Here is a 27,271-nt window from a genome sequence, read left to right as displayed (position 1 = left end):
GGTGTAGGCTACAGGTATGTACATCATGTGGCTTTTCTGAAAACGGTAGGCCACTGGAATGAAGGTTGTATGTATTCAAACACAGCAGGTGACAGTAGCAGGTGACAGGAATGTTTCAATTCCTTTATCATCCTTCAGGACCATAGCAGTACGTCCTCTGACCATGTGCAGGGGCTCAAGTACATGGTCCAGCTCTAGTGGCCCATCCCTGCTCCAGGCCTTGGCTGGTTCTCTGCTTGGAACTCTCCAGTGCTCCTGTCCTTTGCTTCTGCACTCCAGTGTCACCTTCTCTGGGAGACCATCCCGATGGGAAATTGTCCACTCCCACACAGAACTCCATTCCTTTGCTAGCTCTACCAGTAGACAGCTTGTCCATCTTTTCTCTGTGAGTCTTGTCTACTCTCTATTCCCAGAATGCAGCAGAGATCATCGTAGGCACTGCTGTGCTCAGCTATACAAATGTTGAACCCCCACAGCTGTGGATTTAGCCCCGGCACTGCCAGGGACCACAAAGGCCAACCCCCAATGCAGAAATTCCCTACTAGCAAACTGAAGGGCCCGCCTGCTGCTTCAGGTTTTACATCATGACTTCAGCCTTAGAAACTCTGCCTACCTGCCTGGTCCTTCTTTTCACCACCTTTAAACCAGGGAACATTAAAACGAGATGAAAAGTTGTCAAGGTCCAATGAGATCATGGTTAATGACAAAGGATTGAAAGCCGTGAGGCTGCCCCATTTCTTCACAGTTCTGTCAACTCCAATGCTCTCTGAACCCGCCCCAAGGGTCCACCCAGCGTGCTGCTTAGCGCCCGGATAATTCAACACAGGAGTACACAGGAGTAGGAGAAGATGTTAAAAATAAGACAGACGAAAGGAAGCCATGCATTGTCTTTATTTGGGGCTTCGGGTAGAAGTTAGATTTGCTGCTAAGACAGTTTAAGGCCTGGAGCTTCTGTCTGCTTCTATTCATCTTCCTCCTAACCCAGCCCAGGCGCTGCCCTCCGGGGAAAGCAGCCCGTTAGTCCTTTCTGCAGAACGCCTCCTCTTAACCACCGGCTCGAAACTGGATCTCGGCTAGGCTCGCTCCTCATCTTCCAAAGCCCGGCTTGTTAGGATAAAGCTGCCAGGCCAAGTGCGGACACACCCACCGCATCGCCACGGAGTCCACCTCGGTGGATGCAAACCCGGCTCGCGGGGGGGGTGACGCTCTCTCTCGGCGCCGCTGTGGAAATCCTTCCTCGCTCCCCGCCCCGGTAAGGCTGGGCTCGCGCCCGTGCGCCCCCACGAACATCCCCCAACACGGCCCGTGGCACTCGGGGCCGCCGGCGGCGGACTCCGGCCGGGCCTCGGGTACCACGCGCCCCGGGGGTGGGGGAAGAGGGCCAAGTTGCCCTGCAGCATCTCGCGAGATCTCGCACTGCGCGTTCACAACCGGAAAAAAAAGGAAGCGCGCGAGGCGGCGGCGCAGCCCCCCGAGCCTCCTCACGGCCGCTGAGGGGCCGGCGTGGCGGGGAGCCTCGGGCGGCCCCGGGCGGGCGACGCGCGGCCCTGCCCGTCCCCCCGGGCCCGGCGCGGTCCGACCCTCCCGGACGCGAGCCCTCACCACGCCCGCCCCTCGCCAGCAGGCCGCTCCGGAGGGCCGCCGCGGGCCCGCGGGTGGGCGGGCTGAGGGGCGGAGAGGCCGCGGGCTCCGCCTCCCGCGTGCAGCAGCCCGAGCCGCCGCCGCCGCCGCGGCCCCGCCGAGCCTTTAAACAGCGGGGCCCGCCCCGCGCCCGCCGCACTCGCGCTGACTCGGCCGCCGGCGGCGTTCGTGCCGGCTGGGGCGAGCGAGCGGGCGGGCGGCGAGGAGGGAGAGCGCCTCACCTGGCCTTGCAGCCGCCGTCGCCGGCCAGGGGTGTGGAGGGCGCACGGCCCGCGACGTCCGCTAGATCGTCCGGGTCCGCCGGGGGTCGGGCAGCGATGGAACCGGGGCCCGCGGGGCCCTCCTCCGGCGCCCCGAGGCCGGCCGGAGTCGGAGAGACGCCGCCAGCCGCCGCCGCCGGGCTGGAGCTGCCCGGCACGGCGGTGCCCTCGGTGCCGGAGGATGCTGCGAGCCGGGGCGGCGGCGGCGGGGTCCGCGCGGAGAGCGCCGCCGCGGCCGGCGATGGGCTGGGCAGACCCCTGGGGCCCACGCCGAGCCAGAGCCGCTTCCAGGTGGACTTGGTTTCCGAGAACGCAGGGCGGGCCGCGGCGGCCGCTGCAGCTGGGGCCGGGGGCGCTAAGGAGACCCCCGCGGACGGCAAGAGCGGCGGCGAGAGCGGGCCGGCCAAGGGCAGCGAGGAAGCCAAGGGCCGCTTCCGCGTGAACTTCGTGGACCCTGCCGCCTCCTCCTCGGCGGACGACAGCCTGTCGGATGCGGCGGGCGTCGGAGGCGACGGGCCCAACGTGAGCTTCCAGAACGGCGGGGACACGGTGCTGAGCGAGGGCAGCAGCCTGCACTCGGGTGGCGGCAGCGGGCACCACCAGCACTACTACTATGATACCCACACCAACACCTACTACCTGCGCACCTTCGGCCACAACACCATGGATGCCGTGCCCAGGATCGACCACTACCGGCACACGGCCGCGCAGCTCGGCGAGAAGCTGCTGCGGCCCAGCCTGGCGGAGCTGCACGACGAGCTGGAAAAGGTGAGCGCGCCGGGCGCAGGAGGCGGCCGCCAGCTCTCCCGGGTGAGGTGGCGGGGATGGGCGCGCGCTCGCTGGCATCCCTGCACTCAGCTGTCAAGGGTTGGAATTGCAGAGCAGTGTAACTTAAGCCCTGGAAAGTTTGCAGCGGCCTCGGGCCGGTTACGCGATACCGGAGAGGCTGCGGGTCACCCCTTTCCCCTAAGCCTTCTCGCTCCCCCGCGCCTCGCCACTGCCACCTCTCCCAGTGACAGCTGTGTTCGTGGGCCTGAGAAGGGAGGTGGAGGACACCTCGCATCCTTGGCCTTTATGAAACTGCTGGCTGCTTCTGCGGACGCAATTAGAGTTCCCCAGAGTAGGAGCCTTGCTGATGGAAGGGACATCTTAGTAGGGTGTGTTTGAGCTATGGATTAATTTTTCAGGGAGCTCAAGTCTTGCCATCTTGAATATGCACAGGCTCACAGAAATCTTAAGGTTTGGGATCCGTGTGCCTGAAAGCGGTGAAAGCCCAGGTTTTGGAACGTAAACCTTTTGGGGGGGTGAGGGGGGAAACTGCCAGAATTGGGGTTTTGTTTTGTTTTTCTCCGTGAAGGTTGTCTGGAAGGACCTGGGATATTTGTATAAAGACTCTGTGGACAGAAGGGAAATTGAATCCGGTAACGGTGAAGGAATAATGTAATTTCTCGGATTCCTTTGTTTTTTTAATATAGCCATTATAAGATTTTTATTTCTCCAGGCTTCAAACTCATTGTTTTGAGAGAACATAGATTGGAGATTTGAGTAATATTTAACTTTGTTTAGTCGGTTCGTGTTACTTGAAGTCCGCTTTTACAGGTGTCCAGTATCTGCAGCAGTGGAGTTGGGGAGTGTAGAGTTGCTGTCACCTAGGTTGAAGTGACAGCGTGAGAAGGTTACATCTTTTACGGTGTGAGATTGCTTTTGGATGTGATTTTATACAGTTATTTTATATGAGACTGACTTTTTCCACTGTTACTGAAAGAATCGCACACTTTGAAATAATTGCAGAGGTCTAGTCTGTCAGCTTATTGATTTTTTTAAAGCCTGATATCTTTTAGCTTAGATAATACATCCGTTACTTCCCCCTGTGGTAACTTGTAGCAGAGCCAAAACAATTTCTCAAGCCCTTCCTTTATTCATAGCGCTATAGTTTCTTTTATGTCTCTTTCTTTTCAAAATGCAGTCTTTGTAGAACCGGTAATTTTTCCTTCTTTCAGAGCCTTTTTATTATTGAAAATATTACCCAGAAACATTTTGGGTTTATTTCTCGAAAGGCAAGAAGTTTAGCAGTAATCCATAAGACTCAGTAAGACCTTGATGGGTATCATGCGCCTTGAAAACCTGTCTGCTTCCTGGGGAAATTTTGTTTTGTTTAAAATCTCAAAGTAACAGAGCGCTTCAGGTTCTCAAAACTTGAGTAGATCCTGTGTTGTTTCGGTTTGCTTGTTCTTGGCTGTCGTCTGAGGGCAGCACTGTGTGGTAGTTCATTCAGCCTCAGCTTCCTCAGCTTTCATGCGGACTGTGAAGGTTAGAAAAAAGTGCAGAGCCTAGATCAGGGCCTGGAGACCGAGGGCAAGTTGGATGGTTTCCTGCCCTTAGGTTTGCCCTTTAGAAAATATAGATAGCATTGGGGCCTGGCATGGTGGCATTGCATGCTAAGCTTCCATATGCTGTGGTAGCATCCCATATGGGCAGTGGTTCTTCTCTCTTTAAAAATCTGATTTTCAAGTGTATTAGAAATATAACATTAAGGTATACTTCTAAGCTATAGGATTTCAGTCTTACATTGTCTTGAGTTCTACGTTGTTAGATGAATGTGGTGTGCAAGGTGCTGTGTTGAGAGCTTCGTTTATTCCACAGAGCAGTGAGTTCTCTGTAGGATTTGTTTTACCTTCTACCTCTCGTGTCCTGCACTGCCCCTGAGCATGGATGGTCAGATGAAGGAACCGTCCTGTGCTGAAGATGTAATTGCTGAGAGTTTCAGCATGTGGGTGAGAGAAGTGCCTGAGGTGACGTAGCTCAGCCACAGCTGTGTGCCCTGCAGCAGGTGGGCGGGAGGGGCTCGACTTGAGCTTGTAACCTCTCCTGGAGTTGCTGACCCTGGCTGGTTGGCTTCCCCCTCCTGCAAGTCCTGAAGGCTTCCAGTCCTGTCGCATCTACCTGCCAGAGAGCATATAGTTGGAATGGGTTTTGGGGAAGGTCATTTTGAAGAAGTGTAACCCTGGGGCTGGGGCCTGAAGGAGGCATTGACAGCAGGGCAGACATTGGAGGCCAAGGAACCCTGGGTGTTGGGTAGTGAGGGGGAATGGTGTTCAGACTCCTTGAGCGGAGAGGCGGCAGGCAGGTTGTGAGGGCAAGCGCCCCTTTGGTTTCCATGTCTCTGGCCGCTGGGTGACTTAGGTTCTTCCTGTGTCTGGCTCGGACATGAAAGTCTGGGGACAGAGTAGGTCCAGCATGGCTTTGCTTCCAGTGAGACTGGAGCAGCTGCGTTTATAGCCGTACCGTTGGCCAGGTGGGAATGATTGAAGATGTGGTTTTGAGAGGGGTGGGCAGCAAGGACCAGTGATGCTGCTTGAATAACTGATGTCTTCAAGAGGCATTGGGTTGGTGGTTTAGAGTCAGGCCTGGAGTTACTCAGAGCAGATAAATGAGGTCTAAAAGCAGGATTTGGGGTTAGGCCTGGAGAGCCTCTACAGGTGTGTGAGGGTTCAGCAGCTGCCCAGCTGGCGAGAACCCGACAGCAGAGTTGGAGAGGCCGAGGGAAGAGATTTACAGAAGGCAGAAGCTCTTTAGAATCCATGCCAGGAATTGATTTTTTTAAAAAGTTGTAAAAAAAATTCAAACCACAGTGGTATTTTCTGCCCCTACAGGAAGAAATTTTAAAAATGGAGGGTAGCAAGGCAGTAAATACTTGTTGGACAACTTTAACATCATCAGAAATGGTAAAGGATCCAGGATAGTGGCTCATGGCTTGAAGCCGTCACCTACGGCGGAGTTGTTCTTTCAGGTGCAGTTGCCTAGGAGCTCTTCCCAGTATTGGGAGTCTTTGTAGGTGGCGTCTCCCTTGGCTTTCCTGGGTAGTAAGGGGAAACGTAAAGCGTGCAGCTTTTTAAAGTCTTTTGCATCTTTTCAAGCTTATTTGGCTTTTCTCTTAATTTATGGCAAAGAAGATATATCTATATCTATATATAGATTAGATAGATAGATACCAGTATATCTATATAAAATACTTAGGGTAAAATGGCCTCAAACAGGCATTGCTTAGGAACTATCCTTATTCAAGGTAGCAGAGCTGGACTGTACGCCTGTTTTTCTGACTTATGTGCTGAAGTGTAGTGGTTACAGGGAATTCTTACTTCCTTTTTCTGCCTGATCTATGAGATGGCAGGGGTGTGAGGGAGGACATGGCGGCTCACCAACTCCACTTAGACCTTCGCAGGAGCGTGGTAATAGCTGGTTGACACAAGAAAGAGGAATACTGGTGATCACAGATGAATCCGACCGTCCCCCTCACTGCAGGCTGAGCTTGTGTCTTGTCATCTCCATGCAGAGGGGTGGTACTTTATTGCAGTTTGGTTATGGACTGTATAGCAGCAGACACTCGCTTCTCCTGAGGACCTTAAACGCAACATGCAACAGTTAGGAATCTCCGCTGTTCCTCAGGGTGGACGAGGCAAGAAGTTCCGTACACTGCTGACCTCGGTCTGTGACTGGCATCTGTGAAGGTCACGCTGGAGGAACAGAGGTGGAAGACAGGACATCTAGGAAGGGGAGCAGAACAGTTTCCAGGACTGGGGGGACAGGAGACCCTGGTGAGAAGTATTTGCATGTGGCCCAAACGTAGCCTATTTCAGTTTTGTCAGGGGCCTCTCCCTTGCCTAACCCTTGCCACCCTCACCACCAGCTACCCAACTCACTTAGGCCTTAGCACTCCGTGCATTCCCCAGTACTCAGTAATGGACTGCCTGGGTAGAAAGATACTTGAAGATTTCAGATGTGGCGATAAGAACTTGAATGTTGTAATTTTAATTGATGTCTTCTCTGTGTATTTACTCGAATACATACTCTAAGAACTCGAACTTTCAGTTCTGTGAAACTAGCATTTAATGGACCAGCGTAGAATTTCTGGGTTCTTACCTGTTGAATATCTTTGAGTAATTTGTTGTTGGTGAAAGGCAGAGTTACAGAGGGTGGGATAGACAGAGGTCTTCCGTCTGCTGCTGATTCACTCCCCTGGGGCTGGGTCAGGCCAAGCCAGGAGGTTGCTTCCTGTCTCCTCAGTAGGTGCAGGAGCCCAGGCACATGGCTGGCTGTTGCTGCTTTCCCAGGTGCATTAGCTGGATTGGACGCGGAGCAACCAGGCAGTGACTCAACCTGCTACCCCACAGTGGTGGTTCCTCTTTTGATAACTTTTAATTGCATATTTCATATATGTATTTTCACAGTCTGCAAATGTTAATCCAGTTCTGTGCTGAAGTGAAATGAATGTGAATTCAGTTATTCTTCAAACCCATATTATGTGTTCCCACCAGCACTGTTATGAGGGCTGGAGTGTGGCAGTGGACAGACAGGCATCCTGTTTTGTTTTTGTTTTTGTTTTTATTCCCATGTAGAAAACAGTTAACAGATAGCTGAGGTGTAAGGACTATGAGGCAAAGCAAGGAGGCTGCCTAGTGGTGGCTGTGGTAGTGCTGTTGTGGAGGAGCTGGGAAGGCCACCTCATGTGACACTAGAAGGGAGTGAGGGGTGACCCATGAGCAAATGGGGGAGGATCCGCAGGCTGAGGAGCAGCAGACACCACAACCCTGAAATAGGAGTGTGCTTGGTGTGCAAGACCAAAGTCACAAGGTGCAGTCGTAGTAGATGGCATCCAAGGGCAATGAGGACCCAATGACGTAGAACCTTGTAGGTCGTTGTAAAGATGGGAGATTTTACTCTGAAGTAGTGGTAGGGATGCATTGGAAGTTTTAGTCATAGATGAAGTAGTCCAGTTTGTTAAAATACCACTCTCATTGCCATATGGAAATATACAGCAAGAGGTCTAGCATGGAAGCCAGTGTTCCAGTTGGAAGGTTGCTTCTGTAGTTTTAAGGTGATGACTAAGGTGTAGTTCCTAGGTGTTGGGATGCTGGATGTCATTGTTTCAAGGGTAGGATTACTGGGATTTGCTGATGATGGGATGAGAGGTACGTGAGGAGAGCACTGCTATGATGTTTGCCGTGTTAGAATGGAGTTTATATTTGTGGACATAGGTGTTCCTGGGGGAAGAGCAGTTTGGGGATGAGAATTTGAGGTAGGGTTTCTTCAGATCATTTTCTCTAAAGATTCATTTGTTTGTTTATTTGAAAGGCAGAGTTAGAGAGGGAGAGACCAGTTTTCCAGTTGTGCTAGTTCACTCCCCAGTGGCTTCAATGGCCAGAGCTGGGCCTGTGTAGGGCCAGGGGCCAGGAGCTTCTTCCTGTTCGGCCATAAGGGAATGGGTGCAGTGACTGACGGCTGCTTTCCCAGGTTTCATAGCGGGGCGCTGGATCTGAAGTGGTGTGAGCAGCAGGACTTGAACTGGTACCCATGTGGTATGCTGGTGCTGCCGGTGGCAGCTTTACCCACATGCCACACTACTGAGCTGTACAGATTAATTTCACAGTGGGCCAGACACGCGGAAAATTACAATGACTGGTTTGTTTGGCAACTGAACTTAAGAAAACAACTTTTGTAGTGCAAGTATGTGCTTTCTGCACATTTTACCTTCAGGCAAAACTGTGAAAATCAGTAGTTTCTCAAGTGGGGTATAAAGGGTTTGAGTAGGGGTCAGGAGACTTACCAGAAATACTGAAGTTAAGAATGGCACAGATTAGCATGAAAAACACAAATCTACCCATTTGTGGTGGCTTTTTAAATTACCTTTTCACTAGAACTTCTCTGCTGTTTAAAGCTATTATGAAAAATTTAGAAGTTGATAGAGAACTTAGTGATTTCCATTAAGGATGAAAAAATTTGAAAAGCAAAAATACATTAGTGGATTGCTGGCCCTCTGCAGAAGCTAATTATGGCAGGTGCGTTTTTCTTTTTCCCGAGACATACCCCTGCTTTACTTTTTTCACTTTTCTTTTAAAAGATTTATTTATTTTTATTGCAAAGTCAGATATACAGAGAGAAGGAGAGACACAGAGAAAGATCTTCCGTCCAATGATTCACTCCCCAAGTGACTGCAACAGTTGGTGCTGCGCCGATCCAAAGCTAGGAGCCAGGAGCTCTTCCAGGTCTCCCATGCAGGTACAGGGCCCCAAGGCTTTGGGCTGTCCTTGACTGCTTTCCCAGATCACAAGCAGGCAGCTGGATGGGAAACAGGGCTGCCAGGATGAGAACTGGCGCTCATATGGGATCTCGGCGTGTTCAAGGCAAGGACTTTAGCCGTTAGGGCATGCTGCCGGGGATACTTTTTTCACTTTTTAAAAAATATATTTAAAAAAATATTTATACGGAAGGCAGAGTTACCAAGAGAGGGAGAGAGACACAGAGCTGACTTCCATCTGCTAGTTAACTCCCTAAATTTCTGTAATAGCCAGGCCTCCGCCTCTTTGCCTGTGTCTGCAGGAAGGAGGCTGCTCCTTGCTGTCAAACTATGTCAACACCCAGGGATGTGGGGATGATCACTTGATGAGCCTTAGAGATCCTGATGTAGGGAAGAGTGTTCTGAGGGTGTTGAGTGGTTTTGGTAGTTCTGAGACATTGTTGACCTGTTGCACTAGGGTGAGAACATCTTCCCAAGGTCTGTTGGTTGACCAAGTCCAACTTAATGTATCCACAGGCCTAGGAACATGTTGCAAAGCTTGGCCAGGAGAGTGGTTTGACCTGTTGTGCTTTACATCTTCTGATTAAGCCCTAGGTGTGCTTTGTTGGCCTAGATCAGCTAGCTGTCATGTCCCCTGTATATATCTGGCATGCTGTCCACTGTACAGTCAATAGCAACTTAGGAGGCCCAGACCTGATACAGGTACTGCAAGATTGGACCACGTGTGTTGTGATTTTCCCTATGACTAGGATTTGAGTCCAACCATCTGATAGGGAAGTCCCCCAAGAGACATCGCCTGGGGTGACCTCAGACTTAACTTTTTTTTTTTTTTTTAAGATTTTTATTTTATTTTTATTGGAAAGTTAGATACACGGAGAGGAGGAGAGACAGAGAGGAAGATCTTCTGTCTGTTGATTCACTCCCTCAGCAGCCATAACAGTTCGAGCTGCACCCTTCCTAAGCCAGGAGCCAGGAGTCTGGGACCCCTTCTGGCTCTTCCACATGGGTGCAGGGTCCCAAGTCTTTAGGTCGTCCTCGACTGCTTTCCCAGGGCACCAGCAGGCAGCTGAATGGAAAGCAGAACCTCTGGAATTAGAACCGGCGTGCATTGGGATCTTGATGCTTGCAAGGCAAGGACATTAGCCACTAGGTGACTTCGCCAGGCACCAGACTTCACTTCTGTGCACCAGCTAATGAAGGGTCAGGTTCAGTTTGTCACCTGTACCAGTCATTGCACATACAGGTGATATAGCTGCCTGGTCAGTTCCACCCTAGCCACCTCTTTCAAGCAAACTGATAGGTACTTGAACAGCCCAGCCTAACCTGCCATAGACCTGGTCTTCACACACGCCAGTGGATACTGTGGCCTAGTCAGTTGGGGTAAGCCTCAGTAACCACTACTAGGCCTGCCCCAGTCCTGGTTTTGTATGTGCTGGTGTGTGTTGTGGGATAGCCCGGCTTGTCTCCTATCCCATCTGGCTCTTGTAGACACTCATGGGTGCTGCAGCTTAGCTCAGCCTGATATACCCCCTGATCTGGCCCATACGTTTGCTAACTGGTGCTGCTGTCTTGACTGACCTGGCCTGCCCCTAGCCCTGGTTCTCGTGATCACAGGTGGGAGCTGCAGCCCAGCCACAGGAGTGCCCACAGTTCCCTTACCAGCCATTCGCAGCCCCAGATTTTGTGTCTGCTAGGGATTACTGTGGTCTAGTCTGACATGACTTATACCCAGTCCTGGCATTTGCCAGCAGGTTTTGAAAAAATGGGATGTACAACTATGCTGGCACACTGGTATAGTTAACACAAATTTGGCATTAACTGGGCCCAGAATGCCTGCCAGCTCTTGGCTGCATTTCTCCCAGCCTGATAGTTATTGGGTGCTTCCTCCCCCCACACCCCCCGTAACACTTGTCCAGGTGCAAGACAACATACATAGTTGCCTGCAGCTGGGTTTATATATTTTCTGAAAGGAAGTTAGAGGTAAAGATGCACCAAGGGGCCTTCTGTCCACTGATTCGTTCCCACTGCAACTGAGCCTGCAATTCCATCTGGGTCTTGCACATGGGTGGCAGGGACTCAGATCCTTGGCCATCTTGTGCTGCTTTCCAGGTGCGTTAGCAGGGAGATCAGAAGGGATGCAGCCAGGATTTGAACTTCATCGCAGGCCATTTGGCTTAAGCAACAGCACCACAGCACTAGCCCCAGGGGTTTTTTCTTTGTGGTATTGTTTTTAAAGTATTTTAAAGACACAGTTTCACAGAGAGTAGTAGAGAGACAGAGAGGGAGGGAGGGAGGGAGGACAAGAGAGAGAGAGAAAGAGAGAGAGAGAAAGAAAGAAAGAAATCTATTCCCTGGGTCACTCCACAAATACCTCGGTTTCCTGCCTGGGTAGCTCTATGCCAAGTACTTGGGCCGTTTAGGCGGGGTAACAGGAATCTAGATGCAAAGCTGTGTGTAGCTGTGCTTAAAAGGGATGTGGGTGTCCAAGCAACAACCTGACCCTCTGCACCACATCACTGGCTGGCCCCAAATGGGTTTGGGGAGTTGAGGTGGGCTGAGGGTGCAGGGGAGTTGATAGGGCCAGCCAGGTGGAAGTAATGCATGAGGACTCTGACCTCACGGGAGAGGAGCCAGAGAGGAAGGGCCTGACGGAAGCACAGGAGGTGTGGTAGTGCAGTAGTCTGAGCTAGGACTCACTGTGTCTTTGGCAGAAATAGGAAAATTCTTAGAGTAAGATAGGACCAAAAGCTGCATTCCCAAATTCAGGCTAGCACTTGTCCTAATTATAGCATTTTGTAACCTTTATAAAGTCTTTATAAACACTGTACAAAAAAAATGTAATCTGAACCGCAAATATTCAACATTTTCTAGTGGTCATGTTTTAAAAGTGAATAAGCAGCAGGTGAAGTTAATTTTAGTGATTTTATATAGTAGTAAAACCATTGTTTGCAGGTGAATGTTCCGATGTAACTTAGTCATGTGGCTATTAAGTTTAGGTTGAACTTACGTGAAAAATTTTCTTTATTTACATGTTTGCTATTTTTCTAATTGGAGACCACACATGTAGGTAGTATAGTGACTTTGAGTGAGAGGAGAGCGCTGTCATTTGGCGTAGTAGTTAAACCACCGCCTGAGTTGCCTGTTGCTCATCTGAGTGCCTAGACTGGATTTGTGGCATGGACTCCAGTGTGGGTTCCTAGCAGTGTTCCTCCTGCATGGCAGCGGCTGATGGCTCAGGTGACTGGATCTGCCACTGTGTGGGAGACATCGAGTTGCCAGCTCCCAACTTCGGCCCGGCTGGCCCTGGCTGTGGTGGGCATTGAAGAATGAAACTAGTAGATGATGAATTCACTTTCTCATCTTAAATAAAAACAATTCTTTAGAGAATTATTCTTTATTTCTATAGGGCCCTCAGCTGAAGACTCAGATGGTAAACTGGATCCCTTTTTTCCTTCATGAATTTTTAGATAGTTTTAATATATTTAATTTGAAATACAGAAATCTTCCCATGCCCTCAAAAGCCAGAATTGGTCCAGGCTAGAGCCAGGAGCCGGAAACTTGACTTGTTAGCTTCCCATGGGTGGGAAGAACCCAGGTGCTGCAGCCGTCTTATGTGTCGCCTTGGATGTACGTTAGCAGGAAGCCGGATTGTAATAGAGCAACCAGATGGAACCAGGTTCTTAGGTAGGTTGCAGGTATCTGAAGCAACATCTGATCCTGCCGCTGTGTGTGAGCTGGTACCACTGCTATGTGTGTGATAAGTGGCCATCTGAAATTTGGACGAGGGGGAGGGAGAGGTTTTTTCCTTCCTATCGTTTCATTTTTTCAAGAGATGTTTGCTTAAATTTCTGTCTTTCTGTAGAGTTGGGGTTCTGTTTTTGATGTTTCCAACTGATAGGGCTTTGAGCTTTATAAACTGCGTGTAGTTTGGGAAGGTGCTCAGTCAAAACGCAGCCAATTCGTGGGTCTGGTATGTCCCATGAGTACATTATATGTATGTGAAAGAGTGTATTTTTTTTTCCTCTTTGCTCTTGTTTTTTTCCTATGCATGTGAAGTTGATCTGTGAGTCAGGGACTGAAGTGTGTGTTGGCCATTCTGCATGGCAGATAGCAGTTTAAAAAAAGGACTTACCATCTCTGAACCTGTGTTTCTTTATATGGAAGATGGAAAAGGTGATATTCGTAGGGAGATACCGTGCATTGAAATGAAGAGTACACGAAACATCTAGTGCGTGTGTAGATTTGGTTATCGTTTTTTCATGTGCATTGCTTCTCTGTCGTCTTATCAATGTATGAGGCTACTAGTCATGTGTTTTTCTATGACCTCTATAACTTTTTTTTGGTCATATAAAATCAATTCTAAATATAGATCGCACAGGTATGAAAATAACTGGTAGTGTAAGATATGTATTTCCTACTAACTTGAGGTGAAATGTTTTCAGGCTTTCAACCAGCTTTTGCGGGATTTAAAGTGATGCCTAAGTTATCTCCGTAATGGATTCTGTTGAAACTCAGTCTTGGTGGGCTAGACTGAATTCTTTGACTGTCATCAGCAGTTCTGACTTGGTCAATTGTAAAGTCACATGGTTACACCATCCACTTTTATCTGTGGTGCTTGAGTTTTAAGCTTTGCATTAATGCCGCTGGATATTAATAGAGCATTGTTAACCAGAGCAGATTGGATTCCTGTAAAACAATACTTTGTTTTGAAAGAGTAGTCTGTATAGGAGCATTACACTGAATACACCAATCACCGACAGCACGGGGAGGAAATATTGGTAGCTTTGGGATGACCTAATTGGCTAGTACTTGATAAAAAAATGTTTAGGGCCCGGTGGCGTGGCCTAGCGGCTAAGGTCCTCGCCTTGAAAGCCCCGGGATCCCATATGGGCGCCGGTTCTAATCCCGGCAGCTCCACTTCCCATCCGGCTCCCTGCTTGTGGCCTGGGAGAGCAGTCGAGGATGGCCCAAAGCTTTGGGACCCTGCACCCGCGTGGGAGACCCGGAGGAGGTTCCAGGTTCCCGGCTTCGGATCGGCGCGCGTCGGCCCGTTGCGGCTCACTTGGGGAGTGAATCATCGGACGGAAGATCTTCCTCTCTGTCTCTCCTCCTCTGTGTGTATCTGGCTGTAATAAAATGAATAAATCTTTAAAAAAAAATGTTTAGAACAGTTGAAACTCAGACACTTTGATCTGTAAATTTACATAGGTATACACATTGTTAGTTGTTAAGTCAGCTGTGTTTCATTGTTTTAATACTTTGGCCTACCTTACTGAGTATTAAACTATGAGAAATTTTGATTTTTCAAGTACATTTAAATTTTAGCTTTTTAAAAATATATAGGTAGCATTTTCTGGTGAGGTTAAACATTTTTGATGTGTAGTTTTGGATTTAAATCAACACTAAGGTGATTGTAAGCAGAATAAGACATTTATGTATATTAGCAGTATGTCAGATTCAGGGTTGCCACTCTTTCTTTTAAGGATTTATTTATTTACCTATTTATTTATTTATTATTGTAAAGTCAGATATATAGAGAGGAGGAGAGACAGAGGAAGATCTTCCGTCTGCTGATTCATTCCCCAAGTGACCACAGTGGCCTTTGCTGCCCCGATCCGGAGCCAGGAGCCAGGAGCTCTTCTGGGTCTCCCATGCAGGTGCAGGGTTCCAAGGCTCTGGGCTGTCCTCAACTGCTTTCCCAGGGCACAAGCAGGCAGCTGGATGGGAAGTGGGGCTGCCGGAACTAGAACCGGTGCCCATATGGGATTCTGATGTGTTCAAGGCGAGGACTTTAGCTGCTGGGCTATCACACCGGGCCCTTTTGCCATTCTTAAGATCATTAACTGTGACTTAATTTGCTTAAATAATATTGGGTTATTTTGCTGCTGTTTTCTGATATCCTGAGGTAGTCAGTGGGAAGGAAGGACTTTAATGTGTAAGTAAAATTTTAGTGCCTTCAAAGTTGCAAAAATTATTTAATATTGTGGTCATGTGGAAGCCAGATTCTTGTACTCATCACTGTTGACATTGCTGTGGATGATAAATCTTTACCACCCTGAAGTGTGGTGATGTCATCTACTTGTGTATAGGTCAGTATTTTTTTTTTATTATTCTTCCAGAGGCAATTTTAAACTATGCCAATGCTGAATTATAAGCACTTAAATAGGGCCCGGCACGATAGCTTATTGGCTAAAGTTCTCACCTTGCACACACCAGGATCCCATATGGGCACTGGTTCATATCCTGGCTGATCCACTTCCCATCAGGCTTCCTGCTTATGGGAAAGCAGTCGAGGATGGCCCAAAGCCTTGGCATCCTGCACACACGTGGGAGACCCAGAAGAAGCTCCTGGTTCCTGGATTCAGATCAACTCAGCTCTGGCCATGGTGGCCACTTGGAGTGAACCAGTGGATGGAAGATCTTTCTGTCTCTCCTTCTCTGTGAATATCTGCCTTTGCAATAAAAAAAATAAAATACAATCCTTAAAAAAAAAGATGTAGTTGGGACTCGAGGAATGATTTTTTTTCAGTCTTTTTATGTATTCCACATCCAGTTCTAAACTCATGCCATGAGCAATTAAAAATAACTTATTGTTATAATAGTGAAATATGTTGAAGTGCTCATCTGCCGTGTTAATGCCAGACACTGCACCTAGTGTTAGTGTTCTTCTTATAAGGTTTTAAAAATTTGTTGTAGAATGTAGAAAAAAAGCAGTAATTGTATAGCTTAGTATATTTTAGTGTTAATTCTTTGGTACACTCTTAGTTGTCGATATGCATCTATATTGGAAAGACACATTTACAGAGAGTAGGAAAGACAGACATTCATTCCACTGGTTTACTACCCAAATGGCTGAGCTGATCCGGAACTAGGAGCCTGGAGCCTCTTCCAGGTCTTCTGTGTGGCTTTGGGCAATCCTCTACTACTTTCCAAGGCCATCAGCAGGAAGCTGGATGGAAAGTGGAGGGGACTGGACACGAAGAAAACAAAGGGTGCACCAGTTGTGTGACCACAATTTTATTTCATCAAATACTAGAAAGCTTTTTCTGCATACTGTTCAGCTGTCCTTTGGCAGCGTAAATGGATGTGCCACACATTTTGTGACATAAGAGCAGGTAGATGCTTGTGACTGCACAGAATTGTCTCATGAAAAATTCTTCCTCCCATGTCATGTCCAAACTTCCTTTTGTACTTTGTTTTTGTTTTTGATAAGTATCTTTTTAAAATATTTTATTGATTTTTTTTTTTTTTTGAAAGTCTGATTCAGAGAAAAAAGGAGAGACAGAAAGATCTTGCATCGGGTGGTTCACTCCCCAAGTGGTTGTAATGGCCAGAGCTGAGTCAATCCAAAGCCAGGAGCCAGGAACTTATTCCAGGTTTCCCTCTTAGGTGCAGAGTCCCAAGGCTTTGGGCCGTCTTCTACTGTTTCTCAGATTGCAAGCAGGGAGCTGGATGGGAAGTGAAGCTGCCGGGATTAGAACCGGTGCCCATATTGGATCCTGGCGCATTCAAGGACCTTTAGCCACTAAACTACTGTGCCAGGTCCAATAAATGTCTTGTATGATGTTCATATCACTTCTGTCAGGAAATTAAGAAGTACATTCAAGTTTCATAGGTGATGGCAAAAGCAGATTTTCATCCTCTGAATGATGTTTTCATTGAAATATGGACTCTGAAAGAATCCAGGAAATAATATGAAGATTCATATATGTTTCAGTGGTGCTGTGAAGATGTGAAAGGGGTTGAATCCCCGAGCTGTGGGAGGGACCTGGGAGTGCTCCCTCCGGACAGAACGCTCTGAGCTGCTTGCTCACAGGGTCCGCAGCTGGGCAGAGGAGCTAGAGGGCCAGGAAGCTGCTGCCCTTGCTCCTACAGTGTCACCTGGTGGCATATCGCTGTTTTTGTGAAATGTTGGCTGGACATTGAGAAGTCAGGCCACATAGAAATAATTCCCACTAATTTAAAAATAGGTGAGTCACCTACGGCGTCTCAGGCGTGGTGCCAGCTGTTAAATTGGTGCTGTGTGATCAAGCTGTATCAGTTTTACAGCAAAGCGCGGCAAACCTCAGCTCTTTTCTGTGGTTCTTGATTGTAAATTGATCTTTAATTAGGAATATCTAAACCCCTAAGGGTGGTGATGCTGGGGGAGGAATTATCTCCATTTTATAGAAACAGGGTCATTCTAAAATGTCAGACGGCCTTCCTTGGACTGGTTAAAGCATTTATTTAAATGGAGGCGACTGTGTGTATCAGAAAATGCCTCCTGTGGCTGGTCTGTGTCTCATACTGGAGTGCGAGTTGTCCCCACTGATTCTCTTCCCATCCAGCTGCTTGCTGATGTGCCAGGGAGGCAGCAGATGAGGGTTTAAGTACTTGGGCCCCGTCTCCCCTCTTGGAGAAGTCAGACAACTCTCTGTCCAGCCCTGCCCATTGCAGCCTTTGGAGAGTGAATCAGCAATTGAAAAATCTGTCTCCCTGTTCTTCCTCCCTCTCTGTAACACCACCTTTCACATCTTTGTATAACAATGTCTCAGTCTTTAGTAGAACTTGCTTGATTTTCTTCTCTAACCTCAACTGAAAAACATAAATTCTGAGAAGACTAGAAAATTTCCTAGTATGGTACTTAATAAAAATTGGTTGTGGGCCCGGCGGCGTGGCCTTGCGGCTAAAGTCCTCACCTTGAACACGCTGGGATCCCATAGGGGCTCAGGTTCTAGTCCCGGCAGCCCCACTTCCCATGCAGCTGCCTGCTTGTGGCCTGGGTAGCAGTGGAGGACGACCCAAAGGCTTGGGACCCTGATAAATATACTGAAACATCCCGGTGGTGACATCAGTATTTTCATAGGAGGCTGAGACTGAGAGGCAGTGTCGTCTGGAAACGACACTCTTGGTTTGTCCTGTAGATGGTGTCTTACAGCTGTGGGAGTGATGAGATGACCTCACGCACAAAGAATAGCAGCTGAGAAGGAGGTGGTACAGGAGCAGGCTTCCGGGGTACCCTTAACCCATTAAGTTAGGGGGTTTCAGAAAAGAGGGTGTGGCCAGCAGTATCTTGCTGCCAGTGGCATCCAGCCTGGTGGGACCTGAAATGGGAACCTTTTTTCTCAGCCTGAAGTCATTGGGAATCTCAAAGCTGTTTTGGTGTTGAAGTGGGAGCAAAGCTGCTGTGGCTTGTGCTTAAGAAACTGCTGCACTGTTTAAGTGTGTTTGGCTTTGTGGCAAGGTCCAGGAGAAGTTAAGCACGGTTAAAAAAGAATCATGCATAGAGTACAAATTGTTTGCTGCTTGCGGAGAGATGTGGGGCAGTGGGGCCGTGCTCTGTTCCAGGAAGAGCGCGTGCTGCACATGCCTGCTCGCTCCGTCTTTTCAAAGGCCGTTCTGCTAAGTTCCAGTCATGAATTTCAAACTGCGTGATAGAACTTTGTTTCACAGCTCCTCACATTCTTCATATTGAACTGAATTAGTTTCCCTTTCAGAATGACATAACTTGTTAGTATTTGTGTTTCAGGTTTATTTTGTGTATGTTGAGATTTATTTATTTATTTATTTATTTATTTATTTATGTATGTATGTATGTATGTATGTATTTGAAAGCCAGTGTGACAAGAAGGTGATCAGTTTTTCATTGCATTTGGGTTCAACATTATTTTAAAACACTACCTCATACACACTGGGAAATCTCAATCTTACTTTTTTTTGGTGGAATTGTTCATAATGTAGTGGAAACTTGCATAATGATGGCTAGATCCTCAGCTTTGAGGTGGAATTCAAATGATTACCCACAAGAAGAATGTTAGGATGTCTGCATATATTAGCATGGCAAATAAGACCCCCACAGTGATATTTAGCCTCTAAAGAAAAATACGTTATGAGGCATGCACATCTTTAGTTTTGTTTTTATGGGGTTAGAAATAGAGATCTTTTGAGTATGATGCGGATGTCATATTTTCACATAATACTTGAAGGCTGTAATGCTTTATCTTGTAATGTAACTGTGGGTCATGCAGTGGAATTTAAGGAACTATTGCGTGCTTTGCAGTTTACTGAATTAAGAGACTTGCTGTTAGGGCTTTACTTGAATGACTGAGCAATCAAGTTGTCAGTCCCTGGGATGAGTGATTTGTCCTTTGCACTGTCATCTACACTGGACATCGTCACGGAGCCCAAGTGGCCTGCTCTTATAATTGGACTGCCCCCAACCTGTGGTCTTGTGTGTGTGTTTTAACCTATTTCTAACAACTGTAATGGCTATTGTTTTTGCTAGATGCTAAGAGAGGGGAGGTGTAACAATAAGCACTTTCCCTGAAATGAGAACTAAGAGTCCACGGCCTCATGTGAAAGAGGAATGAAGACTGATGGGCCTGGGACACAGGGGGTTAATTTGCCCTCCAGATGCCTACACATCATAGAAGAGTGCTGGTTCCTGTTGCAGCTGCTCCACTTCCAACCTAGCTTCCTGTTACAGCATCTCAGGAAGGAGATAGTTATCTTGTCCTGGGGGGAGTGTCTCCATGTGGAAACATGGATGGGATTCTGGGCTCCTGTCTTGTGCTCTTTAAATGAGTGGAGTGTGTGAATCAGTATTGTATCAAATATATATATCAAATATGTGTGTGTGTATATATATATATATATAAAATACATAAACCTGTAGCATGAATTTTTTTGTATGTACTTTATTTTTTAATAAAGGGCAGAGTTATGGAGAGAGGGAAATACATACAATGAGATCTTCCATCTGCTGTTTCACCCCCCAAATAATCACAATAGCCAGAGCTGGATCGACCTGAAGCCAGGAGCCACAAGGTTCTTCTGGGTCTCACACATGGGTACAGAGGCCTAAGCCCTTGGGCCATCCTCTGTTATCTTCCCAGGCCACCAGTAGGGAGCTGGATGGGAAATGGAACAACCAGAACACGAACCATTGCCCATATGGGATCTTGGCAGATGCAAGGTAGAGGATTTAGCCACTAGGCTATTATACCAGGCCCAATTTTGGAAACCTTGAATATGTCCTCTTTTTATTGTTTTTTAAAAGATAAATTTTATTTGAAAGTGAGAAAGGTAAAATCTTCTATCTGCTGGTTCACTCTCGCAAATATCTGCAATATCTGGGACTCGGCCAAGCCAAAACAGGAGCCAGGATTTCCATCTGGGTCTCTATTGTGGTATCAGAAACCAAAGAACTTGGGTCATCATCCACAGCCTTCCAGGCACATGCTGAGGAAGCTGGATGAGAGGCATGGAGTCACTGGGACTTGAACATGACTTTCCTGTATGGAATGTGGGTGTCCCAGGCAGCAGCCTCAGCTGTTGTATCTTGGTGCTTGCTCTCTGTTTTCTTAACTATGGCTAAGTATGGTCAGTTATTTTTCTTTTCATTTAGTGATTTTAAATTTTATGGAATTTTCAAGCATATTTCACATTTCTTTTTCTAACCAGGAACCTTTTGAAGATGGCTTTGCCAATGGGGAAGAAAGTACTCCCACCAGGGATGCTGTGGTCACATACACTGCAGAGAGTAAAGGTGTCGTCAAGTTCGGCTGGATCAAGGGTGTGTTGGTACGTATGGGTGGATTTAGTCAGAGTCCAGCATTTCTGTTGATGTAAAATATCCCTACTGTCTGGGGAGTTCCCAGGAGAACTGCTGTGTTTTTCTTTTTTTTCTTTGTTTTTAACTGTCTTACCTGAATACCCTGCAAGACCAAACTAAATACCTAGCATTTCACATTTTTTGGATATTAAATTCAGTAGCAGAGATATATTTAAGACTTCAACCAAGTTATCTTTATCTGTAAATTGCATTATTTCTTGTGAACTCTCAAATTGTCATTTTGCAGAAATTCATAGTGAGGCTATCAGATTGATGAGGGCATCAGAATCGAGTGCTTACCCAGATCGAGCTGAGCTAAGGCTGCCTCCTTTCCTGGCAGCCACATTGTCTCTGAGAGAGAGTGTAGCAGTTAACAGACGACAGATAAAACAGAACCCTTTCACCTTGGTAGACATTTGGTTTAAGAGCTGGAGGTTTAATGCCCCTTTCTTTTGTTGCTTTTGATAATTGTGATGAGCGTTTTGATTTACATGTACATACCTTGTATATTTCATACTTTGATTAAGTCAAGTATAAGCTCTCTTAAGTTCTTTTTAAGCTCTTAAAGAAAATAAAGGGTATGGGTAGGACTTAGACTTGAAAAGTGCAGATCCTGCACAATGCCAAATGCATGGAATCTGCTTCTAACTATTGTAGTGTTAACTGCTGTTGCTGCGCTCGGTTTGTTTTCTCCATTGGTGACATGGCCTGTGTTTCTCATCTAGGTACGTTGTATGTTAAACATTTGGGGTGTTATGCTGTTCATTAGACTGTCTTGGATTGTGGGTCAAGCAGGAATAGGTAAGTAAAGTTAGGCTATTTGAAAATAGTGAATAAGCAGAATAATTGTACACATGTGAGTACTCAACTTCATAAAACTCACCAGAGTGAATATTCTGTTTCTTTGCAAAGGTCTTTCAGTCGTCGTCATAATCATGGCCACTGTCGTGACAACTATCACAGGATTGTCGACTTCAGCAATAGCTACTAATGGATTTGTAAGAGGAGGTAAATTCATTGTTTTCACATCACTATTAGATTACTGTCACCAAATGAGGATTAACTCAGTTTTATCTTGATAGAAGTGAAATGTCAGATCTCTATAGATGAGAAAGTTTTACTTAGTACTTTCTGTTTGAATGTAAAATTTGTTGTTGACTCATACATGTATACTTAATATTTCAAAATGTGCCCAGCATATTTGGAAGCAAGAATGTAACTTCTACCTGGTCAATGTTCACTGGCACCGTTGAGTCAGAAATGTACACGTGACATTTGCTCAGGCCTAACTTCAGTCTCCACAGTTAGCACAGAAGTTACAGCAGAAATGGACTGTATATCACATACTTGCAGGGGATCAGGAGGTCAAAGAATTTCTTAATTTTCCTTAAACCTTAGAATCGAGATTGTAAGTAGAAAGGGGCAAAAGCCGTTGGTAGCATAAACTTTGGATTAGTCTCCATTTGAATCAGAATTTCAGAAAGTAATAGGTTTATCTGAAATGTGGCTGCAGCAACATTTTGTTTTCCTGTAGTTTGATAGATTGCAAAAATAAAGGTAGTTACAAATACATCTACGCCAGGCTTTAGTCCACTGTTTGGGTACCAGGCACTATACAAACATGGAACTCAAGAAGCTATTTCTGAAGAAATTATCCTGTGTTACAGCCTTCCTGAAGGTCCCTAGAAGGATAATTCACAAAGGAAGAACCTACAGGAGGAAAAATCTACTGAGTCATATAATTTGGAATTCTGTTTCTTGAGGTGTTTATGCAAATGAGAGTAAATGTTTGCTGAAATAATGGAGTTTATAGGAGACTGAAGAGAAAGTGGTGGCATACTGTGGAACTTTGTTTCTTTGGTTGTGTGGAAACCTGACACTGCCAGCAGTGAAGGAAGTGGATGCAGGTCTGAACTGACGTCACACTGTGTCCTGTGTTCAGTGTTATAGATTGAAGGTATTGAGTAGTACCACATCCATGTATGGCGACTATTGAACATGCTGTGAAAGTTCATGTTCCATAGCTGTGTCCATTAGCATGACCTTTGCTAAAGGATCACGTAGTAGCAACAAGCACTTCGTGTGTCCACGTTGTTCATTTGCACTCAACAACCAGGAAACGTTAGAGAAATGACAGATATCAGATCTGTACAGGAAGCGTTCAAAGTCATGATCTTATCGACAAAACTAAGGGAGATCATACAGGTAAAAAGGACCCAGGTACCAACTTAGAGAAGCGCTCACTGGCCAAAGTTTGCATAAATTTAAATGGCACTAATAATGGTAATAACTGAGGAAAAGTGTATCAGCATCACACACACAAAAAATCAATTGTCACCTTTGACGACTGCTTGGAAACCATTTTACTGTGAAAATTGATCAGTAAAGGTGTAGAATCTATTGTCAGATGAAGCTTTCCTGAGCAAAATATTCTTGTCTGAATTCACAATAACCCAAAAATTGATAAAAAGAAAAATTTTCTTTCAAGATTTTTTTCATTTTATTTTTTGAAAGATGTGTTTATTTGAAAGAGTTACAGGGAAAGGAGGAGAGACGGAGAGATCTTTGATCTGCTGGTTCATTCTCATGGCTGCAGTTACTGGGTCTGGGCCAGGCATTTGGGTCAGCTGCTGGTGCTTTACCAAGCATGTTAGCAGGGAGCTGGATTGCAAGTGAAAGTGCTGGAATTGGAACTGGCACCTGTATGGCAGTAGCTTTACCCAGTACGCTATGCCACAAAGCTGGCCCCTGGATTTGTTTATTACAAAGGTGGAGATACAGATGGGGAGGGAAGTACATAGAGCTCTTCCATCCTTTGGCTCACGCCCAAGCAGCACTGGACAGGCCAAAGCTAGGGCCCAGGAACTTCATCTGGATCTCCCACATGGGTGGCAAGGACCCAAACACTTGGATTGCCTCTGCTTTGCTCCAGGCCATGGGCAGGGAGCTGAATCAGCAGTGGAGCAGCTGGGACCCAACTTTGCTAAATGAGATGTAATAATGTAGGCAGTAGCTATAACCACCATACTGTAACCCTAGCCCCGATGTTATTAATTTCAGTATAGGCTTTAATAGTACATCTTAGACATAAACCAGCATAGAAAAGTTGTAGTTGATTGTTGACAAGTTGGCAGGTAATTTATGTTAAGCAAGTGTGATAATGTCCAATTATGAAGACTAAGACAAAATGTGGAAAAATGCAAGATTTGTGGTGGAATAAAAGTTAAAAGCTTAGAAAATACAAGATGCTTAATTTCAGGAATGATTAGAGTCCAGAGTAGGTCTTTGTATTATTTAAAGCTGCTGCCTGGCAGCAGGTTAGAAAGTCCTCTCTCAGTTCTCTGCCTCCCAGGGTGTAGGAGTACCAGTGCCAGGGCACAGCATGATGGCTTGGCTGCTAAATCCTTGACTTTGCAAGTGCCAAGATCCCATGTGGGTACTGGATCCTATCCTGGCTGCTCCGCTTCCCATCCAGCTTCCTGCTTGTGGCCTGGGAAAACAGCAGAGGAAGGACTCTGCACCCACATGGGATACACAGAAGAAGCTGCTGAAACCTGGCATCAGATCGGCTCAGCTCTGAGCGTTGGCGGCCATTTGGGGAGTAACCAGTTGATGGAAAATCTTTCTTCCCATCTACTCCTCCTCTCTTAATCTACCTTTCCAATAAAAATAATAAATAAATCGTAAAAAAAAAAAAAACATAAAAAACAGTGCCAGTTAATTGACTGATAGTTTGTTCCTCTGTGGCACAGTCCCTACCTGAATGACACAATCACACTTCTCAGATTTTTTTGGTCTGCTGAGGCCCTGGGGTTTGCATATCACATCAGTGTTGTCAAGCACTTGTATTTTAGAGGCATTACCTGGGTTGTGTGCAACAGGCTCTGTACCTTAGGTTTCATAGACCTCAAAAAGTCTGTCTGGTATCTTCAATTTTAGTCTGCAGCATTTTTTAAAAAATGCAAGCAGTGTGAATCCTGATTGTCTCTCTTTGTGTAAATCTGCCTTTCCAATAAAAATAGTTAAAATTCATTTGCTGTTAGATATTTTTAAAAGTGTTAAAAATGGTTTATTCAGAGAGAGAGAGTGGGAGAGAGAGAGAAATTGATTTCATCCACTGGTTTATTCCCCAAATGGCCACAATAGTTGGAGCTGGGCTTGTCTCAAACCAGGAGCCAGACATTTCCTTTGGGTGTCCTCTGTGGGTGCAGAAGCATAAGGTCGTGAGCCATCCTCTGCTGCTTTCCCAGGCCATAAACAGGAAGCTGGGTCAAGAATGGAGCAGCTGAAGGTGAAACCTGGTGCCCAGAGGGAATGCTGGCATCACAGGTGGTGACTGGACTAGCTGTGTCACAACTCTGACCCACATGAGCTTTTTTTGTAGTATCCTCAGCTAGAAACAGAATATACTTTTGTCCTTTGGATTTGTGTTCTAAATATAAATAAGCTAGTAATGTGTCAAGAAAAGTATTACTTTTCATTTCAAGTCTCCAGGACATTTCCCTCTGTAGCTTGCTGGAGTGGGTAGGCCCTACAGAACATTGGCGACTAGAAGCGAGGAAAGCGAATATCCTTGCCATGCTCATCCTGTTAGAAGGAATGAACAGTGTGTCATAGCAATGTACAAGGTTTTAGAGGTTTCATTTATCATATCGGCTAGTTGCCAAGAAGCTGAGCATAAATGGATGCTAAATTTTTTCAATTTTTTTGAAAGTTTATGTGGATTTTCTTCCTTCTGTTCTCACAAATTACTTTTTTTTTTTTTAATTCAAAACAACCTAGCATTTGTGTGGTAAGCCCAACAAGTTTGTTTCTCTCTGCTGATCATCTGTTGCATATTTTTGATTTTCTAATCATAAGGAATATTTTGGTTTAAAGTTTATGTTCTGGTATTAACACTTGTTAGGCATGGCTTAATGTCTTGATGTTCATGCAACATCCTCTCTTCCTGTATGTTCTCTTAAAGTTTTTGTAGCCTCTGAGGCTTAGAACTTGTTTAGGGTGGGACAAAGTATTACAAATGTAATTTCTTAAGTAAGTAGTCACACTTCTGCCGCATTTTGCTTCCTCCGTAGAAATTTCTTAGTTTTATATAATTTACAAAATCATTGCAGTCACTTATTTTTAATTCCCTTTTAGTCACAGTTATAGTAATATATCTTTGCTTTAATTTGTAATTCTGCTAATTTGCCCTTTTTTCTTTGTTTTCATCCGTCTCAGTGTTTCATGACTCTTATTAACATTTAGAAAACAAGTTAACTTGATTTCCCTGCATGTGTCAGGATTTGTATTTTTGCAGCTTTAGATTTTGGTTGCTCTTTTCCCAGTTTCTTAGAGTTTCTTCATCAGTGGTGTGCCATTGATGCCATTTCCTTTTAATTACTGTCATTTAAAGACATACATTTGGCTATAATTCTTTTACCTTACATTAATTTTGATGTTACATTTTTCCTGTGAGTTCCATATCTCGCTTCCTTTGTGATTGCTTCTTTAGCCAATGGTTTGTTTAAAAGCAGCTTACATAACTGAGCAGGTCTTAAGGACCCTGCCTTCATCTAATGTAGCTAATCAGTAGTACTCAACTGTTTCCATTCAGTTCCTTCAAGTTTATGGGGATTGATTTTATGATAATGAATTTTTAATTCTAGGCTCTTGATTAACCTAGCCAGGGTTTTGGTTATTGATTTGGGGTCTGATAAGAATCATAGGCCATATATCTTCAAATACACTTGTAGCAGTAATGCGATCCAAGGTAGTATTGTTATTATTCAACATCTCTCACATTGGACTCATTGTCATTGTCTACCCGCAGTATACTGAGAATAGTGTTTACTTGAACATAAACTTTTTTGAGAGGAGGTAAGCATTTACTGTTTTCAATTGATACAGTCATAGCTAGGACAACTATTTTCTGTTGTTGAGGTCAAACATGAGTTTATTTTTTAAATTTTGAATTGTATGGTACAATTCCATAGGGTCTGGGCTTTCTGTACTCCCTCCCCAGTTCTCACCCCAGACTGATTTGCCTCATATTATTGCAATAGTATAGTCCTTCATAAGCAGTCGTAAGTCTGTCAGTCTGTTGTTTTAGTTGCCCTGACATTGCTGATACAGACAATGTCGGACAGTAGGATAACTATGTTTAATAAGCTGCTTGTTTAGCACTTACCAAACTATAGAATTCATTTGCTTATCTTCCTTATAGTGTGTAAAACAGGCATTCAGGAATTTAAAACAACCTTTAAAAAAACCAAAAACCTTTTGATTAGAAAAGCAGATCTTACAGAAAGATCTTTCACTTGCTGCTTCACTCCCTAAGTAGCCACAGTGCACTTTGCTGAGCCGATCTGAAGCCAGGAGCTAGGAACCTTCCTCAGGGTCCCAAGGCTTTGTGCTGTACTTGACTGCTTTCCCAGGCCACAAGCAGGGAACTGAATGGGAAGTGGGACAGTCAGGACACAAAGCAATGCCCATGTGGAATGCTGGTGCTGGTGGGTGGAGGATTAGTCAGTTGAACCATCACACCGGCTCCAGGCATTTAGGTATTTCATCATATGGTTTAATGATCATCATACAAATATGTATAGTTTTATATATTAATAAAAACCTAAGCTTTATTATAACTTAGAGGCTATACTTAAATTAGCATATTAGGGGAGCTTTTATGGACTTCAGGATCGTTAGACTGACTCTAAATCCTAT

At 45.7% G+C, this 27,271-nt stretch overlaps 1 protein-coding gene across 1 annotated transcript in view; it reads left to right on the top strand.

Annotated features, from left to right (window-relative positions):
- The first annotated feature begins 1,743 nt into the window (after positions 1-1,743).
- Positions 1,744-27,271, top strand: part of SLC12A2 (solute carrier family 12 member 2) — an 85,847-nt gene continuing 60,319 nt past the window's right edge. The window contains exons 1-4 of the mRNA XM_058677330.1: positions 1,744-2,669; positions 20,419-20,538; positions 21,295-21,370; positions 21,482-21,577. Of these exons, the coding sequence (XP_058533313.1) occupies positions 1,959-2,669; positions 20,419-20,538; positions 21,295-21,370; positions 21,482-21,577 (1,003 nt within the window). The 5' untranslated portion in view covers positions 1,744-1,958. The remainder of the gene's footprint in view (positions 2,670-20,418; positions 20,539-21,294; positions 21,371-21,481; positions 21,578-27,271) is intronic.

This window comes from Ochotona princeps, chromosome 19, assembly GCF_030435755.1.
Source record: "Ochotona princeps isolate mOchPri1 chromosome 19, mOchPri1.hap1, whole genome shotgun sequence".
Taxonomy (NCBI): domain Eukaryota; kingdom Metazoa; phylum Chordata; class Mammalia; order Lagomorpha; family Ochotonidae; genus Ochotona; species Ochotona princeps.
The sequence above is the reverse complement of the archived record's forward strand: the minus strand, read 5'-3'. Positions and strand labels throughout refer to the sequence as shown.